Source organism: Megalops cyprinoides, chromosome 25 (assembly GCF_013368585.1).
Source record: "Megalops cyprinoides isolate fMegCyp1 chromosome 25, fMegCyp1.pri, whole genome shotgun sequence".
NCBI classification, from domain to species: domain Eukaryota; kingdom Metazoa; phylum Chordata; class Actinopteri; order Elopiformes; family Megalopidae; genus Megalops; species Megalops cyprinoides.
The window spans coordinates 12858522-12877129 of NC_050607.1; the positions used below are offsets into that span (position 1 = coordinate 12858522).

Consider the following 18608-nt stretch of genomic DNA (forward strand, 5'->3'; position numbering starts at 1 on the left):
GCAACAGTACCCCCTTCCTTTCTTTGTGTCCACTGGACCTGCTAGCCTGCTTACCGGCCTGTCTTCTGCCTTTGATTAAAGTAATTGGAGATTGGCATTCAGTGCAGGCAGGAGGGAGATTGCCAGACTGTAGCAGTGGGCCTGGCTAATACTATAACAATTTAGATTTATTAATTGATTAATTTTATTTAAGATTTATTTCATGGCTGGTATTTATCCACGCGTTTGAAGCACTCAGCTTTTGCAGTGAAGCTGCTTTAATTGCTTTTTGTTGCCCTAGATAAACATGACTGGACCTTGCTTATATTGCTTGGCAGGTGCTGAAGGCACTTCACTACACTACAGTGGCCTTTATTTTAGGGAGCCAGCTGGCATACTGGGAGCACCAGAGTGCCATGAAGAAGAATGGTCAGTCAAACCATCACCCGCACATCCTAAAGTTGGTGCTAAGCACAGGACTGAAACATACCTAGAATAGAAATACACACACTAATATGCCTGAGTGTTTGTTTTTTTTTTTTTGCACATAACCATAAAATAGACATTTCAATCCCAGATCCTGTCAAAGATCTCTAGGGATTGAAGTGTCCATTTTATGGCTATGTGTGAATGAATCCACTCAGGAACTCTGACCAAAGCATAAGAGAGGAGACCATCAGTGATCTAATTAGGAACAACAAATCATGTCAGTGAGCACAGGAAGGAAGGCTGGCTGAGTGCTTGCATCCTTTTGCCAGTTTGGACCCCCAGCATCAGTATTGTGACCGATTCTCCCAAGCGTCGTAGCCTGCTGGTTAAGATGTCCTCTCCAGGCTTTGGCTTACTTAATGACTGGATGCAGCATGGTCAAAAGAGAGATAATGAGAGCATTACAGAGACCCAGGACCAGGTAACCCACAGCAAGGCTGAGCCTCATGAATGCAGCAGAGTGGAAAAACCACAGCCTCCCCTTTGGGTCTAAACCACTCCCACATCTATGGATTGAAATTTCATGCTTGTTTTGCCATGCAGTGGTGATGCACAGTCATTTGACAGGGCAGGATTGAGATTGGCGATTCATAATCAGTCTTGGTAGGGCAGATCAATTCACTTGCATTGTCATGGAAAAGACCAAACTGCTCCTGGGAATTGTTTTTGGAGTCGCTGAGTCGACACCACATAGAAACTTGATGTTGCAGGCAGGGCATGGAGCCGTGAGTCCCTAAGAGGCTATAAATATTGTCACTCAGGCTGCCAGCGCTGCAGAAATGCCTCCCTTCACCACAAATGGTGCTTTTTATGTGATCTGTGGAGGGGGCACAGAAGGTGGAAATGGATGGGGCATCTCTAGCAGCATCCTCCTGGCCTCCACTCAGGTGGGCCTCGGAAGGAAGGCCCAAACATGGATTACCTAAAACAACACAGAGAACAGTGGAAGGAGAGCGGAAGCAAAACAGGCTTCAGATAGACAGAAGGGGAAAGGTCTTGTCTTTGCCTTATGCACCAGTGAACATGAAGAGGATAAGTAAGCAGGGGAGGGTGGATGCCTGAAGAGGCAGACAGCACCTACATCTTGGGGCTACTCCTCGGGGCGGATGACTTGTAATACAGCAGCAGACACTGTGACATAACAGGGCACAAAAACTGTGAAGGTTTTTTTCTTGCCATACAGAAAGCTGCAGGGACTGTCGAACAGGAAAAGTGTGGCTGTATGTGGCGTTGCTTTAACTGCTGCTGTGTGCTGTGAGGAGTGAGAATCGTATCAGTTTTTTTTCTTGTTCAAGAAAATGCCTCTGTGATTAGGGTCCAACAAATATGTGTGTATCATTTCGTAGCAGAGGCCACCTTAGTACTGCTTCATATCATCACTAAACATCATCACATATCGAGTGAAGTCACAACTCCAGTCATGTCAAGTTAACCCACTTCCTTGGATTTTTCAGTTTATGTCTTCCTCTAAGATAGAGGTTTTGTTAAAATCTAATTTGGTTGTTTATGTAACTGTTAAAAGCATGTCTGGCATATTGCACTTCACCTGGTAAATACTAAATAGACTGTGCTGCAGACATGTGATGAGTGACTTCCACACAGCTGCCAATAAAAAGAGACATTTTGTCAAGACCCACCATACACATGTGATCAGTTGGGAAGTAGATAACTGATCTGGAAAGCTGCAGTACAACACTACCCAGGCCAACAGGGCTAAAAGGATGTTTTGGGTCTAAGCACAAAAAGCCCTCTGTTACCTACTGACTTTTCATTTTAGCAGATCTTGCTCTTTGTGATGTAGCTGAAACAGTTCAAATCAAAGTCAAATAATACAGGTTTTAGGTATTGTTTCAAAGACATGGAACACGCTTTTAGGGAAACACAATGTTGTAACTGCTATTACACTCTGTTGATAATGTGTATTTTATCTTGATAACATTCATCTGGGAACAAGACCCTGGTTGCTCACAGGCATAAATTTAGTGCAGGTGCGAGGCAGATCCATTAATCTTTATATGACTGAGTCAATCTAATTGTGTGCGCTGTCAGTGCACCCAGATGATATGGATCTGTGCAGCACTAGTTCTGACCAGATGCTGACACTGACAGTCTACAGCGATGAGACTGAGTAAGAACAGTGCTGTGTGTAGATGTTTGTGGTTTGAGGTGACCTATTGTAGAGTGCCAGCCAGGAGTTCAGGAAAGGATGCAGTCTTGACCTCAGGAATAGCTATTCCACAAAGGGGTTCATATGAATTTCACACGGGATGGATGTTTATATAATGACCTGGGACCTGGGACAAAACACGGAGTACCCAATGACCTTTCAAAGTGACCACATGAAACTAACCCTACTTCCCAACCAAGATGGTGCAAATGAGCGGTTTGGGCTGTGCGCATTGATTCAGCAGACAGTGATCTCTGGAGAAAGGAACTGCTGTCTTTTACATTACTTGTTGCAGGTTGATTTATGAACGTCTTTGTGTATCTTGGCTCAGAATCTGCAGACACAGAACAGAGAGGGCAGAGTAGAGACATGGAGATGAGGAAGGAGGAGGAATGCCAGAAGCATTTGGCACCAGGGTGCAGGTATGTGGAACGTTTACAGTAGCAGAATCTTTATTTTACACAGGTTTAGGTAACAGTACAGAGTGATTCAGGATTATTTTCCTGACAATGTATCACTGTTATTAGTATTGTTCCTATTAATGAATAAGAAAAACAGAACAATAAGTAAAACGGGACAATTTTTTTTTTTTCCAAAAGAACAGACTCAAACTTAGACCTTCCAGGCACCTAAACAAAGATAACACCAGGGGAATATGACATGCTGAACAACTGATTATCATATTTTGAATAACATAATGCTGTTGATCTACTGTATCAAAGCTTGTTATGATTATACTATCAGCAAAACTGCTCTCCTGCCTAGATACACATTTTATTTTTGTCTTCTCTGTAATCTTAGATTAAAACTCCCGATTTGCTCCAACTTTGGCTCTTTAGCTGCCCCTGTTTGATCAAGTGTCCAGCCATGTCCGTTGTGCAGCGGTAATAAACATGGTCTCTCCATCTCAAGGTCACTGATGTAGAACAATGTGCCGACGTAGTTCATGCGCTCCTCTGTGGAGCGGGCAGCTGAAACAGCTCTTTTTTACAGGAAATGTTAGATGAGCTTCATTTCTGACACGCTGCAGGCTTTTTCACCCCCTCGGGAATCACTGCTGAAGTGCTGACCCCTCAGGGGGGTGGCTGGTGTCTTTGCACATTCTGAGCACTGCAGTCAGATACAGTTAGCCAAAGACGTTAGAGAGTCACAGTACAAAGACAAATGAAAAACATTTCCTAGTCCAATTAAAATCAGACAAACGTTCACCTGACAAAGGTTAAGACAAATTCAAATAAAAGGGCTAAAATTGTGCGGCAGCTTATCTATTTTCTGTACTGTTGTGTTATTAATGCATCTGCACAGTGGCATGGAGGCAGCACTTAGTCACGGTAGTCACACTTTATAATACCAATCAAAGATTTACCTCTAATTACACTGTAGGTAAATGGTAAGGCATTACTGAAAACAAGTAAGCAGAACTTACTTAGTAAGGACTCATGGGTGATGGGCATAGCAGAAATGAGCAGGGTTCATAAGCTCAAGGGGACCAGTTTGATTCCTATATATTACTCTTGAGCTAGTTAGTCTGAATAGCTTTAGTATGTATCCAGCTGTGTGAATGGATGATATATATGTGTGCCTGCTAAGCAAACCATGTAATGTAATGTGGTTGGGGTACAGCGGAATTTGATTACATAATTTGTACACTGTGGTTGCCATCTTACAGTGCTACAAACTGTTTTTCACTCCACACCAGCCATTTCCAAAAACTGGGGGGGAGAGGCAAGGGTACGTAGTAAATAGGCAGAGGGGAAATAAAAGACACCCGTAACATTCCGCTGTTGCTATGAGACACGTTGCTGTGAGACAGTATAATTTCATGCAGGCAAAAAAAAGTCTCCTTGCACCTCTCAAATCACCTTTCCGGCAGAACCGAACAACGCTGTCAGATTGAGCACTTTGCCTTTTCACGGCACGTGTCCTTGAGCGTTCACCGCTGCACTCGGGCTGGCTCCTGCTTTGTGTGTCTTTTTGGGTGATGTCAGGTTTTTTCCTTTTCGTGCCGTTATTTCGCTCATGTTCAGCCAGGAGTGAGAAAGACGCATTTGTATCCGGCTTGAGTTTCACAAAGATCAGCTCACAGATTTCCATCTGAACAATGGAGAGATGGAAGAAGGGCTCTTAATTATTAAAGAGGCGCGGCCCACAGAAGCAGTGGCCCTGCTCCGGGTGGAGATTACGCAACGGGCGAGTGGGCGTCAGAGCCGGGAGTGGAGAGGACGAGAGGACCAGGGGTGCTCTCTACAGCAGCCCGGTGGGCGGAGGGAGGGAGGGAGGGAGGGGGGCACAGCGGGTCCCCTGGTCCCATCCATGATGCAATTCTCTGAAACATGCATCTCAGACTTTGGGCTGATCAGAACTGCTACAGCTGACAGTTAGTGCTGCTGATGCATTGGCTCAGATCAGGCAGATGTGGCGTCTAAACTGGATTGAGTTGGTTGAATATTACTGCAGGATGAGAGAGAGGCTTTTTCCAACTCATTCCATAACTATCTGTATATCTAATGCACCAGCCTGTTCATGGTATGGACTCATAATGTCTTAACAGCCGTCCTGGATATAGTTCACAATTGCTGATAACACACATAATTGAACAAGTGGTTCTGAAATCATGTTGTTAACATAACACTTAGTCAGTTGTTTTATTTGATTGTGGTGATCTGATATTTTTTATTTATGTACCCAACACTTGCAAGAACTGGTCAAAACATCACCAAAAGATATTTCACTGTATTGAGGAGGGTTTGCTGAAGCTCTGTGCTAGGATAGAAGTGTGTGTGTGTGTGTGTGTGTAAGAGACAGTTACACACAGACATGAATTGCTTCACTGACAATAGCAATGTCCTCCAGTTATATTAAAGGGTGCCAGAACTGGGGTGCAGTGGATAAAGATTTGTAAAGTGCTGGCAAGTCAAAAGCAAATATTTTCTTTGCTAAAATGCTGTTAGGAAGCAGGCCTCAAATGCTGAAACCAGTTTCATGTCCAGTGAGAGTCCTGGGTCTCTTCTCTTTGCAATGTCTGTAACATAATGCTTTATCTACATGAACCATTTTTCAAATAGTTAATAAAAAACAGATGACATTTCAAAAAGTGATACACACATGTTTGGTGCGAGCATATGAATAAATAATTACAACATACTCAAATGCTGCAAGTGGACACCTAGAAAAACTTTTTCGATGATGTCGACAGGAAATGCCTGACGTGTCTGCTGTACAGCAGCCGCTGTGCAGCGGCTAGCGTCTGCACTGGCGGAAATCGATCCAGAAGATCAAGTGTGCCAGAGGCCTGACTCAGGGAAAAACACAGTCATTCAGCGAGCACAGCTGTGCTGGCGGGAGACTGGGACCCTCTGCTGGGGCCTGCAGAGGTCACTTTTGGCTTATCTGCTCCAGCACTCAGGCCAATCAGTGGCACTTAGGATGGGCTTCATTAGTAGTTATGCTGAATATATCTGAATATATAGAGTATATATCTGAATATATAGAGTGTATGGGGGGTAACACTGTTCAAATAAGAGCTCAAGGTGTACAGTAATGTAAATGTCCCTCAGCACAGTAGCATTACCGCATGTTGATTTTAGAAGATTCTGTCTCTGTATTTTTATTCAGGTCTTAGAAAAAGAGCTGCAGGCTGCTTTTACTGTTTTTACTGAACAGCATTTTACTGCTGTGAAGCTGTGCTGATGAGCGCTGCTGGCTCAGAGCTGGCCATCAGGCCCTGTGTGCTCTCACACGCCTCAAAGGGGCTGTGTGTGTTTCTGTGTGTTTGTGTGAGCATGCATGTGCATAGGTGTTTGTATGTGCACATGTGTGTGTGTGTGTGTGTGTGTATATGTGTGCGCACGCGCTTGTGTTAGTGTTCATGTGCCCGCGGGTATATGTGTGTGTGGGCATGCGGGTATATGTGTGTGTGTGTGTGTGTGTGTGTGTGTGTGTGTGTGTTTGTTCTCCCCTGTAGGCACGCTGGCCCCAGGATTTGCTGTGTGGAGCTGAATCACAGGCTCCCTCCACCCACACTCACCTTGGATGCACTGAGCTCCCAGCTCCTCTGAAACAGCCTCATTATCCACCCCCTTCCCCACACAAACACACACACACATACACTAACACATACAAGCACCATCTCTGTCTCTCAGCCCAACATCACACGGCAGGTTATTGGGTTTGCACAGTTTGTCAGCTTAATTTGTGGATTCACTGGAAAAATGTGTCTCATAACCAGGAACCCACTACCTTTTTTGTATAGTTACACAAACAGGGAGAGTGTCCCTGTTTATCTTCATTACCTAGTTATCCATTTTCTAGTTGGCTAATTGTTGTGTCTGTTGTCATATTTTACCCTCCCTTAAGAAATGTAAGGGATTTTTTCTGTTTGTCTTCTCAGCATAGGCAAGCTTTTTTTTTTTGAGAAATGATCTGAATGCTCAAGAGGACTCATTATCCCTTTTGCAGGCTGTGTTCTAGCATGATGCAGTTTTGTAGGCTTTCATTAGCAAAGGGCTCTAATTGTGTCTGTAACGAGCAGGGCCCCTGAAGGTATGCCTGCTCTGGAATTGCCTCTGAACTGTGACCCCACGCTCTAACGAGAAATTGCAAACCTGAACTTGTTAGGCAGCCTTTGATCCCACACCAGGGTCAGTCATAACCTGATCTGATGAGCAAGAATTTGTACTCTGTGTGGTTGCAGCGTGGGATTAGATCAGAACTTTGACACCCGGTGCCTCGAAATGAAAAATGATTTCATCTCATATTTCTCTTTGAATTTGCCAGAGGTCACCTGTGTGTACCCCAGGCCCTGGAGCACTGGGGAGTTTGGCACAAGCACTGGGTGTGTAACGCGTGATAATCAGCTGGGATGATGTGGGAATTAACAGGGCTTCTGAGGACATGCTGGGGTAGGGCTTTGCGAGAGAGAGAGACACCATGTGTGTCCCCCCTCTCTACACAAAAGCACGAAAGTTTTGTTCTTCTAGGAACAACAACAGACAAACCGCTCTTTCTCATCTTCAGTATGCAGCTGCAACAGGGTGGCAGGGTTGGCCACAATTCCCAGTGGTGATTGGACAATGGGCATTTTATTTATGCTTTTCCAGCATAAAAATAAACCCAAAATAAAACAGGCATAAACAAAAGAGGAGATTCCCAGCAGGCGCATTGCGAGAGAGCCCATAGTCAGCCGTTAGCAGTGCTTTTATAGCAGGCCTGACTAAGGCAACAGGCAGCACCTGGGCTGATTAGCACTCAGCCTCAGTTGGGCAGGTGCCTGCCTGTGAGGCTGCTGCTGTCCCAGGTCCTGAAGCCCTCCCAGGCTGGGGGAGACGGCAAAAAAATGTCCCGCGGCAGGCAAAAAGAAGCACAGGAGCCCTCTCTGCTCTCCCTGACTCGCGTCTGAGTCCAATTACAGCGGCTCGCCATCTGGCTCCACGCTGGCATATGCCGCTGCTCCCTCCTTCCGTCCACCCGAGACGCGCAAACCCACAAAGAGCAGCCTGCGCCGTGATCCGCACGCCCCGTCTCGCGGGCGGCACGGCTTCCTCTGCGGCTGCCCTGCAGGCCCCCGGCCGCAGCAGCGGGCGGGAGGCAGCCGCGTGTCTCCCATCCCCCTGTCCCTCAGCACCCGTGACACCCAACCCCTCACTTACAGGACAGAGCTCCATCGCCAACCTAAGCGGTTCCACAATCTACAACATGCCATTTTCTGAAATCTTTGTTAATAGGAAGTAACAAAATATGCTCGATTAATATAAATGTATATAATTTTGTTTTTCCTCTTATTGCTATTGTATTGTCTTCTGCAAATACTAAGAAATAGTTTGTTAATTATTAATATTATTAATAGTAGTAGTGATATCAGTAGCAGTAATAGGAGTGGTATGATTTGGTATGATTTTGCTTGTTTCTGATTCCGTCAGAGTGTTGGACTAATTCAGTTCAGGTACAGAGGTAACACTCTGCAAATGCTCCAGTGTAAGCCTCACCCCGACGTGCAGCCAAGACAAACAAATGGCAGTGTATTGATTTTCACTGTGTTGCCATGAAATTCTTGAAACCATTTGAGGTTGTTTAAATGGCCTGTGTAATGTGTAAGGGTGATGATACAGACACACACATGCGCGCGCTTACGTGCACACACAAGTAAACACATGTATGCGAGCATATGCACAAACACACACGTATACACTTGTATGTATGTGTGCAGTCACACACACAAATACCCGCGTGTATGTTTGTACGTATATGCACAAACACATACATAGACACATATTCACGTGCATGCACACATACAGGCACTCATGCTCCCAGTGACCTCATTTCTGTATGAGTCATTGGTGACTCTGTGCTGAGTGGAGAGCCACCCTGTTTGATGGGAACCATAGTCACAAAGCCCATGCTGGCGATCCTGTTCCAACTGACAAGCCACAAGCAGAATTCATTTTGAATTCAAGGACAGTTTTTATAAATAAGAAGGTACTGCATCTTGTTTGCTTTGTGCAAAAATGTTTTCAATGCAGATTTTTAAATATGGAGGAAAAAACATGCGGTGGAAAGTAGCACTAGAATATTCTTATATATTCAGCACATATATCTGAGACAGCACCCATGTTCGCATCAGAATATTCCTTTCATAACTAGATGGAATATTAATCGGGTGGAAATATCAAAACATGAAACTGCAGATTGCTGGAGCATAGGAAATAATTAATTAGGCTGGCTATGATTCATAAGTCTCTATCATGTCCATGTAGCTTCAACCCTTTGGTGGATTCATCAAAGAAAATCAAATCCAGGCATAAAGTATAGTTTTCATAGAAACTGGAGTGGCTTTTTTGCTCTACAGTATCATCTGAAAACAAATGAGAAGGAATGGGTTGTACGTGAAGTACATGTTTGAATTATTCAATTACACTGAATGTACTGGATATAATGTATGAAATGAATATCAAATGAATATAATCACATTCTGTGGTTCCGTTTGAGAGATAAAATAACATGTTACATTTGATTTAAATTCATTTCATTGTGGCTTCATTCCTTAGCAAATGTATGGTGCAAAAAAGCAGAAAGTGTGAGCCTCACAGCGCAAGATGGAAGCAAGACCACAGTCTCACTGCTGTAGATGACAAAAAGTTACTATCCAGGAGGAAGTGACTAATACCTTTCATCTGCATTAGTAATCATGACTACATTTTGCCAAGACAAACAGGAGAGAAGCACGTGACACCAAGTTCATCCGTCTGTCTGCTGTGCGTTTATTCAGGGAAAAGCAAACAATGCCCGACTCGTAACAGAATGTCCAACACAGCGTTAAATGGGAAAATGTATCAAGTACCCACAGTCAACTGCAAAAAGGTGCTTTTTGGAAAAATGGTAGCTAATGAACAGGTATCAAATGAAGAACACTTGCCATAGGAAATGATGATTCCTATCCAGTGCAGGTTGCCTGTACCCCTGAAAGGTTTCTCAGCGGTGGCCTTTAGTGTTTGGTCCTACATGCTGTTTTCTCTACGTTTAAATTTAGTTTAGCATCAGATTAATAATTTCCAGTTGTTAAGGTCTAACGTCATGTAGTATGAGACAAATACGTCTCTGTGCAGCTGTGCCATGTTTATCTAGCCATAAGGATTTTGTTCACTTGCTTTAACACATAAACAACATTTTGAGGTCAGTTAATTCACTTAATACTTCTGGACTCCAGAGAGTACTATTCCTTGAAAAACAGTTCAGTTTAATAATTCCCTCTCGACCTTCAAGATCAAAGAATCAGGTTAAATTCACCATATGAAACAGCCACATGCAGAGAGTATATAATAATAATAATAATAATAATAATTACAGTGCAAACACAGCCCAAATGTTTTTGTTCCTTTGTCAGAGCTCCACTCTTCTCATATGTATGCAGACACTTGGTGAAGGAAGGGAAGATTAGACATGAATCAGATCCTTAAAAATTTATTGAATTGGATGCTTTACTGTATATATAATGAAACCATGAGTGACAGAGAATGATGGATATGCTTGCATAGATCACAGACTATGTCGTCACCAACATATGACAAACCCAACAAGTTGTAGCAGAATCCTGAAATCAAAAAAAAGCAACTGAAAAAAAAAAAAAAAACTGAACAACTGAAACCAAAGGGCAGTTTCCCCTCAGAAAGTGCAAGGACTGAAAAAATAATAAGCAAACCCCAAACACTGGAAAAATCAAGGCTCCTTTGTGATGCAGTTGGTTAAATCAATGGCAGCAGCTTTGATGGATGGAGGGTGCGTTTCATTTTGACTGAGGTAACCAGTCGCGTCCATCCAGACTCTGGACTTGTGTGCGAGTTTCAAAATTCACTGCACTCAAAGCAGTGAGATCCGAGACAGTAGCAACACAGTTTGAGCGCTTAAGAAACAACTAAAATCGTCATAATCAGGAAGCTTGTCACATGACAAGATCCTTCATGAGAATTATTACAGTAATGATGATGATAATGGTCATATTCATAATGATGATAATAATAATGTGTGGCGAGCATTGGACTGGCAGGGCTGGTTATGAACGTGAGGGTAAGCAGATGAGAATGAAACAGGCACTGTACATTTGATTATTTTTGGATGGCTAATATCATGCAGTCCTTTAGAAAGCATGCAGGTTTTTTTAATGAGCAAGATGCCTTTGAGAGATAAATCTGTAAAATGGCCACAAACAAGATGATGTGATGGAAACTGCCTCTTATGGTGTTTTGTCCTAGAACAAACTGTCTGATGTTGAATCAAAAAGACAACACTTCAGTTGGAAGGTACATACTGACACTAATGTACTCAATCATTAAAAATCATGTACATATCACTAAAACTGATCTGTTTTTTGTTGTGCTAGTCAACAAAATGAAAGCTTCTAATGTTTCAGCTACTGACATGTTTTCCAACAGAGAGAGATGATTATTTTAGTACAGTTTAAATCAAAGTAACCAATTCATATAAATTGAATTACACAACTAAGGTAGGTGGCAATCTCTCATTTGCAACAGCTATTGAATGAAAACCCCAAATGCAATGCAATTGGAACTTTCCTTTGGATTTTATGAGCTATTTTCAACTGAGAGGAGTTATTTTTCCACTAAAATGTTGTTCATTCTCACTTATGGAAGTACACCCCATTAAAGGAAAATACTCTGTGACAAGTACAGACTTTGTAATGCCATCTTGTTTATGTAAGCACCGATGCTGATTTAGTTTAGTTGCGCTTGCAACACGTACACACCTGCAATATGCACAGTTCCAAAGTGGGCTTGATATACTTCCATTGTCTGCTAGCATATAATGAGACTCTGTTTGTCTCCCCTGGTAGTATTGGTGGTTATTTGTTGTAAAATGCTGTAAAGTGAGCTTGAGTCATACCTCCACAGCTAAATTTATATGATACAATGTGGTTGGTAAAGACATGCCGGTGTGTCTGAAAACCTAAATTTGGTCCCTTTAAAGATTTTTGTCACTCAGTAAAAGTATGGGCATGTCTGTCCAAAATTGGTCTACTGTATTGCACAAAACTGACCTATAAGTGACCAGGAGTCAGTGGACTCCCAGTATGCCAATGTAAATGTCTGGATCTTGAGGTGGCCTTTACCTCATTGTTTGACTGAACAGTATGATTCTGTAGAGAGAGAGAGTGCTTTGTCAATAATTATTGTTGGATCTAAGTGCTTTTCAGTATATGCATAGCACTATCAATGTAAAGTATTTCATGGGAAGAACATGTTTTTTTGTCATAATAATATTAAAACTCAAGGTGGGGAGGGGGTGCTTTCCCATTAAAACACCTTCAGCATGGGCTTTTAATGGTGTCTGTTGAACAGAGGCTTTCAAACAGATCTGCCTAGTTCACCTCAGGGCAGTGGGATAAACATACAGTGAGCTATTACTGTGCGGTGGAAAAACATAAAGGTTCAGCCCTGCTTTCAAGCAGACCTGCCTTTTACCTCAAGGCAATGGGGCAAACAGTCATGGTGAAGCCAGAGCAGAGGCTTTGTTTTCACCACACATTCATTACTTGCTGGAGATTTTTCATCTTCCTTGGATAGGCTGTACTTCAGACTGAGAAATCACATGTCATGGAAATCCACTAAATGGACTAAATTCTTATATTTTCATGCTAATTTACCACTGCCTATTTAATGCGAATGTAGTAAGGTGAATGTCAGTTCTAACCAATTGCATGAACTTTTTGGCAATATTGACTCTTGCCAGAATGCATTGCTTGTTAGAGTAAACAAATAAAATGCAATCAGTCAGTGTGGCTTTTACAAATTCAAAAAGGGCTGTCTTTGCACATACTGTCAAGATAATGCACTCAGATGAATTAATGAGCAATAACACCATTCTGAAAAAAACATGTTAAAATAGATAAAAGGGTTAGGCATGCTCTCATTAATAATGATTCTGCCTTGTCATGTTTCATTTTTTATGTGTGCTGCACATCACAGACAGCTGTCTTCCAGGTGCCTTTCACGTTCAATTCTGGGTAGGGAGTGAAACTGATTTTCAATGTTTTTGCCACTTTATTTGCCAGGAAAACATGCCTGTCCTGCACTGCGTTGGTCCAGCCATATCACATACTCCTCCGTTACTAAGAGCTTGAGAAAGACAGGCCACCATACCGTGTCTTCCATAGCTTATCCCTGAACAATACTGAGAATGCTTACCAGGACAGCTCCTCTTTGTAGGCAGAAAGGGAATGCATTGGCAATACTGATGTTTTGATAAAATCTTAAAAATCTAAATGCCATCAACACACATATTTCTGCTTGGAAAGACGATCATATTCTAAATCGCAATCATAACTCAATGACATCTCAGTCATATTCTAATACATATTTTATATGCAAGACATCCAGGACATTGTTGGTGTAGGTTTGTTTCATTTAAGATAAATGCCGTCATAGTTGTATTTCATCTTCATGTTAGAAGCAGTTAAACAGGTTTTTAGCATTCCAATTCAGTGTCCCTTTTTGCAGGAGCTATGAACTCCTCATCGTTCTGTGACTCAAAGTTAAGTAATCCTACAGATATGCATGACTCTTGATTGTGCGTAGCTGGGGGGGGATTGTTGGGGAGGGACTATTCTAAGTGCTGCCATATGAGTGTCTTGTCTGGGTGTGTGAAGGATTCAGTAGCACTGGACTGATGGAGGTTTAAAACAGGCAATTATCACCACAGATGACATGGAGATGGACAGTTAGCACGTAGGATCACAAGCACTGCACTGACAGACTCGACCACACTGAGGTAGAAAACCAAAAAAGGCTCATCATGGTACATTGTAAAAAGAAAAAAAAAAAACAACACTGCTGGATGGTGATAATAAAAAAAAACTGTAGATATCTGTTGATTTATTTTTACAGTTTGGTCAGCTGATTGGGAGCTGTGTGGAGGCCTAAGCACAAGGCATCAGCAGGACTTGAGTGGAGAATGTGTCATTCAGGAGTCATAACTAATATCCCAATCAGGATCTAGAATTCTTACCTCCTGTTTTGTATGTTTTCCTTCTTTTTTGTGTGTGTTGCCTGGCAATTGTGTCATTATTGAGTCTTCCCTGAATGACCTCACTACCAGCCCTTGGAAGTTTGTCTTCAGAACTGTTGTTGTACCATATTTGACTGTAATTCTGCAGGTATAAACATAATATATAGATGTACTGTAGTGCATTGTTGTGTAAAGAGGAAACCCTTCCAATTATACTCAAAAGTGTATTCTGTAGTAGAGGGAGGCACTTTCAACGATCCAGTGGGTAAGAGTTTTAAAGGCACTAGCAACTAATTAAGTAATTTTGCTTGATTTCTTTTTTCCTCTGCAATATGTTTCGAGTAATATATTGAAAAACCATAAATGATTTAAGAATCAGTTGCAATATGGATGCATCATTTACATTAGTTTCATGATTTTCAGATTTCTTGTTCAGAGAAGGTCCATGCATTGCGCTCCTGAATTAATGCTGTCTGTACGTACCAGGTGCTAACTATGAGTATATGTGTTTTGATATGGTTGATTCTTCTTTGACTTTGTTACCTTTGTTAGTCTGTTTCCCAGAATTGGGCTTGGATTTATTCCATCATAGTTCATACAAAATCAGGATGTTATGCCTCTCTTCTCCTTAACTATGTAACTTGGAAAGTCATCTGGTCCTTCAGAAGTCCCCCAATTACCGCAAGCTGCTTAATACTGACGTCATGCATTAAATATACTGTACCAGGGTACATGGTACCTTAGTCGATTAGGCCATAATGCTGAGTATTTTGACATGCTATGTTCACCAAAAGTTACTGTTCCCTTAAGATTTAACATTCAGCTCTTAAATAAGTTTAAATTATTAATCATTTAGATAATAAATAACCAGTGCACTTTTGGTGAAAGCAAATGAGAGGACGAAATCTGAGATCAAACTGGGATCAAAAAAAGAAATCTCCCGCCATAATATATGAGATAATGCCTCGCGCATGCCAATATTAAAAGAGGACTTTTTAACATGCGAACATTTTAGTTTTCTTTTTTATCATTTTTCGTTGTTGTATTTGAACTGCATGACATCTTACCAACTTTGTAGAATTTTAAAAAGCAGCATCTGCGGAAAAATAGCAGCGTTGCAGATGTCCTCGAGATCATAACTACGTCCGCTGTGATTTCGTAGCAAAACCCCAGCGGTTTTCTTTTCCGATGCAAGATTCTTGCTTGTCAGTGGATCTCGACTGATGGTATGTCCTGTAGCGAGGGAGCACGTTGATCGATAGCCGCAGATGCTTGCTTATTTCAGCAGAACAGACAACTTCCGCGCGCTTTCCTGTATGCACTGCAAATTGCTGTAGTCTTGCCAACTTCTTTTAAAATATATTCCCAATTATATTGTCCGTTTGGAGAAGCAGAGAGTGGAAGTCCCGTTAGGGGCTTGTACAGTGTCTAATTTTATAAACCTAGTCAAACGATTGCTGTAGTACGAAGTTGAAGGATCCCATTTGATAATAAATGAAAATATTAAATCTTTCACGTATTCTGAAAGCATTGTTCTTGTTTGTCTTCTTCCTTTAACATCGCTGAGCATAATAATCGCAATGCAAGAACGCATTAGAGAAGTCAATAAAGCATTCGGACACGGTTATAGTATTTACAATGACAGAGTGATGGTTTCACTTAAGTCCACTGGCTGCTATTACATCGCCTCTAAACATCAGTTAGCAGCTTGCTTCTGTTAACACAGTTCTGGTTGGCCATAGTGCAGTTGCCAGTTCTTAGGTTCGCCTCTCTGAAATTGTCAATGCTGTTATTAATGTCCTCGTCGATCTCCATATATTCCGACTTGCTGACGGTAGATGAACTGCGGCGACTCGAGTTGGTGTCAGAGGCGATGTTTGGAGTGCTGACATTTAGAAGCTGCGCCTGCTCCTCGCCTTCGGTCTCTCTGTGATAAAAGTAATTAAAGTTGGAGACAATCACAGGCACTGGCAGCGCAATCGTCAACACGCCAGCAATGGCACACAGGGACCCCACAATCTTGCCCCCGATAGTTACGGGATACATGTCCCCGTAGCCCACGGTTGTCATGGATACCACTGCCCACCAGAAAGCGTCCGGGATGCTGTTGAAATGGGACCCTTTCTCCTCGGCTTCGGCGAAGTAAACGGCGCTGGAGAACAAGATTACTCCGATGAACAGGAAGAAGATGAGCAGCCCAAGCTCCCGCATGCTAGCTTTGAGAGTCTGGCCCAAAATCTGCAGTCCCTTGGAGTGTCTCGATAACTTAAATATTCTGAACACCCGAACCAGACGAATTACCCTGAGAATAGCCAGAGACGTTGCCTGATCTCCCTTCACTTCTTTGCCGTCTTGGTCTTCCGCCAACTCTGTACCGAGCGTGATGAAGTAGGGGATAATGGCTACGACATCTATAGTGTTCATCATGTTCTTAAAGAAGGCCGCCTTGCTGGGGCAGGCGAAAAACCGCACTATCAACTCAAACGAGAACCAGATGATACAGAGGGTCTCCACGATGAAGAAAGGGTCGGTCAAGATATTTGGTTTGTAATAGAAGGTACTGTTCCCCACCGTTTGCATGTGCCCCGCCGGGTCCTCTTTAAGTTCAGGTAAGGTCTCCAAACAAAATATGACAATTGAAATCAGAATGACCATCACAGATACAATAGCAATCCCTCTTGCAGGCCCAGAACTCTCTGGGTGCTCGAACAAAAGCCAGATTTGGCGTTGGAATTCTTTCTTGGGCAAAGGGCGTTCTTCCTCTCGGATGAAACCCTCATCCTCGCGGAACTTTTCCATGGCTTCCACGCCAAGCTCGTAAAACTTTATCTCTTCCGAGAACATATCCAAAGGAACGTTTACTGGTCTTCTCAACCTGCCACCGGACTGGTAATAATAGAGGATGGCGTCGAAACTCGGGCGGTTTCTGTCAAAGAAGTACTCGTTTCTTAGGGGGTCGAAGTACCGCATCCTTTTCTTGGGGTTGCCCAGGAGGGTCTCGGGGAACTGGGCGAGCGTTTTGAGTTGCGTCTCGAAGCGCAGCCCCGCTATGTTGATGACCACCCTCTCGCAGCATTCACAGCACTGGTCCCCGTGGTCGGGGGGATAGGTATCCTGCGGGTGCCCCGGCAAAGCCGAGGTCTCGTCCATATTTTCTCCAGCCACTACAGTCATCCCGGAGACGGGATTCTGAGCGCTGCAAGGGATGCGGGGTGTCGTTCAGCCCGGTTGAACAGGCATCCAGTTTCTCTCGCAGTTCTCCTCTCCTATTTCCCCGCCTCTGTTGTACGCTTCAGTCCCCCCGGTACAGGGGATAGCTTACTTTGCCTCAGTGCGGCCCCCGTGCCTTTCTCGCTGACTCGGCCATTGCCTCTCTCCGCCGCTGCTGCCTACTGCTGCCCTGTCACCCAGTCAGAAAGCGAGCGAGAGAGCAGAGAGAGAGAGAGAGGGAGAGAGAGCAAGAAAGGGAGAGAGAGGAAAATAATGGATCGAACAGCAGAGATCTCTGCCAGCTCAGCAATTTCTCATCTGTGTTTTATGTTGTGGACTCTTAAGGTGGCCAGAACGCACAGTGTGCAGCTGATCGTGCTAGGAATGCAACATTCGAGAAAAGAATTTTAAAAACGTTATAAATCTAACGTTGTCCAGTCGACGGTCATGTTCATTTTTCTGTCGCATGCAGTGTTACACAAGTTTCACTCCACCGCCCACTCACTCTACACAAACCCCCGCGTATGCTAAGATTCGCAGACTTCAGGTTGTTATCCGACAGATGATAAATATAAATCATGCTTGTATCATCGTTGTTATTATTATCGTCATATAATCATAATTGTTACTGTGTAATATTATCAGTAGGCTATTACCGCGCTTACCTGCGGCTGATCTTGAGGAGAAACTGTAGGAATGCGCCCAGTCCGTGACCACCTTCAGCAAACGCTCTAACTTGCCACAGCCAGCTCTGTTTTAAATAATGGCTATTACTTTACAGCGTACTCTGTATGAGCTTTCCTGAAGTATTGATAGGTTTTTTTTTCTTCGTAAACATCCACGGAATATTGATGTCATTGGTTTCTAACGCTGATCGGAGGAATCAAGACTCAAAACGGCGTGATGAGTCTTGGAGGAGCACGTCAAATGAAGATGCAAGCAATATACAATTATACTGAACAGATTAAGGGAAAGAGCGAGATGCGGCGGGGTAGAGAGGAACGCAAACACGCACGCGAGTGATCAGCCAGGTCCGCTGACTCCAGCCCCGCTGCACTTCAGCGAGATGCGCTGCACGGCAAGAGAAATTATGATGGTGCGATTGAGAGGTCTGAATACATTAAGGGGCAATAAGCGAACCCTGGCCATCTCTCGACGCTGCCGCATCAGCAGAAATTGGAGAGCTATTTTCCTGTTTGGTGCAGGCAGGGTACGGCACTCCCATGAGTAGCTCGGTACCTAAACCCAG

General features: G+C 43.2%; 1 protein-coding gene across 2 annotated transcripts; it reads right to left on the reverse strand.

The window, feature by feature from the left end:
- Positions 1 to 3709: 3709 nt before the first annotated feature.
- LOC118771883 (potassium voltage-gated channel subfamily A member 1-like) lies at positions 3710 to 18241 on the reverse strand. 2 transcript variants are annotated; one of them, XR_005004631.1, is made up of 3 exons: positions 18025 to 18241; positions 15217 to 17549; positions 3710 to 3745 (listed from the first exon to the last, which is right to left on the reverse strand). XR_005004631.1 is itself a non-coding variant. In XM_036520018.1 (2 exons), the coding sequence occupies exon 2, from the start codon at positions 17321 to 17323 to the stop codon at positions 15839 to 15841; it is 1485 nt and encodes a 494-aa protein (XP_036375911.1). In that variant the 5' UTR covers positions 17324 to 17549; positions 18025 to 18241; the 3' UTR covers positions 15145 to 15838. The 2 variants fall into 2 exon arrangements, 1 of the variants encoding a protein (XP_036375911.1); XM_036520018.1 differs by lacking the exon at positions 3710 to 3745 and having other exon boundaries at positions 15145 to 17549.
- Between the last annotated feature and the right edge of the window lie 367 nt (positions 18242 to 18608).

Bases quoted from the DNA above. Each gene is read 5' to 3' on its own strand.
- LOC118771883 (XM_036520018.1), bottom strand. From the start codon at position 17,323: ATGACTGTAGTGGCTGGAGAAAATATGGACGAGACCTCGGCTTTGCCG.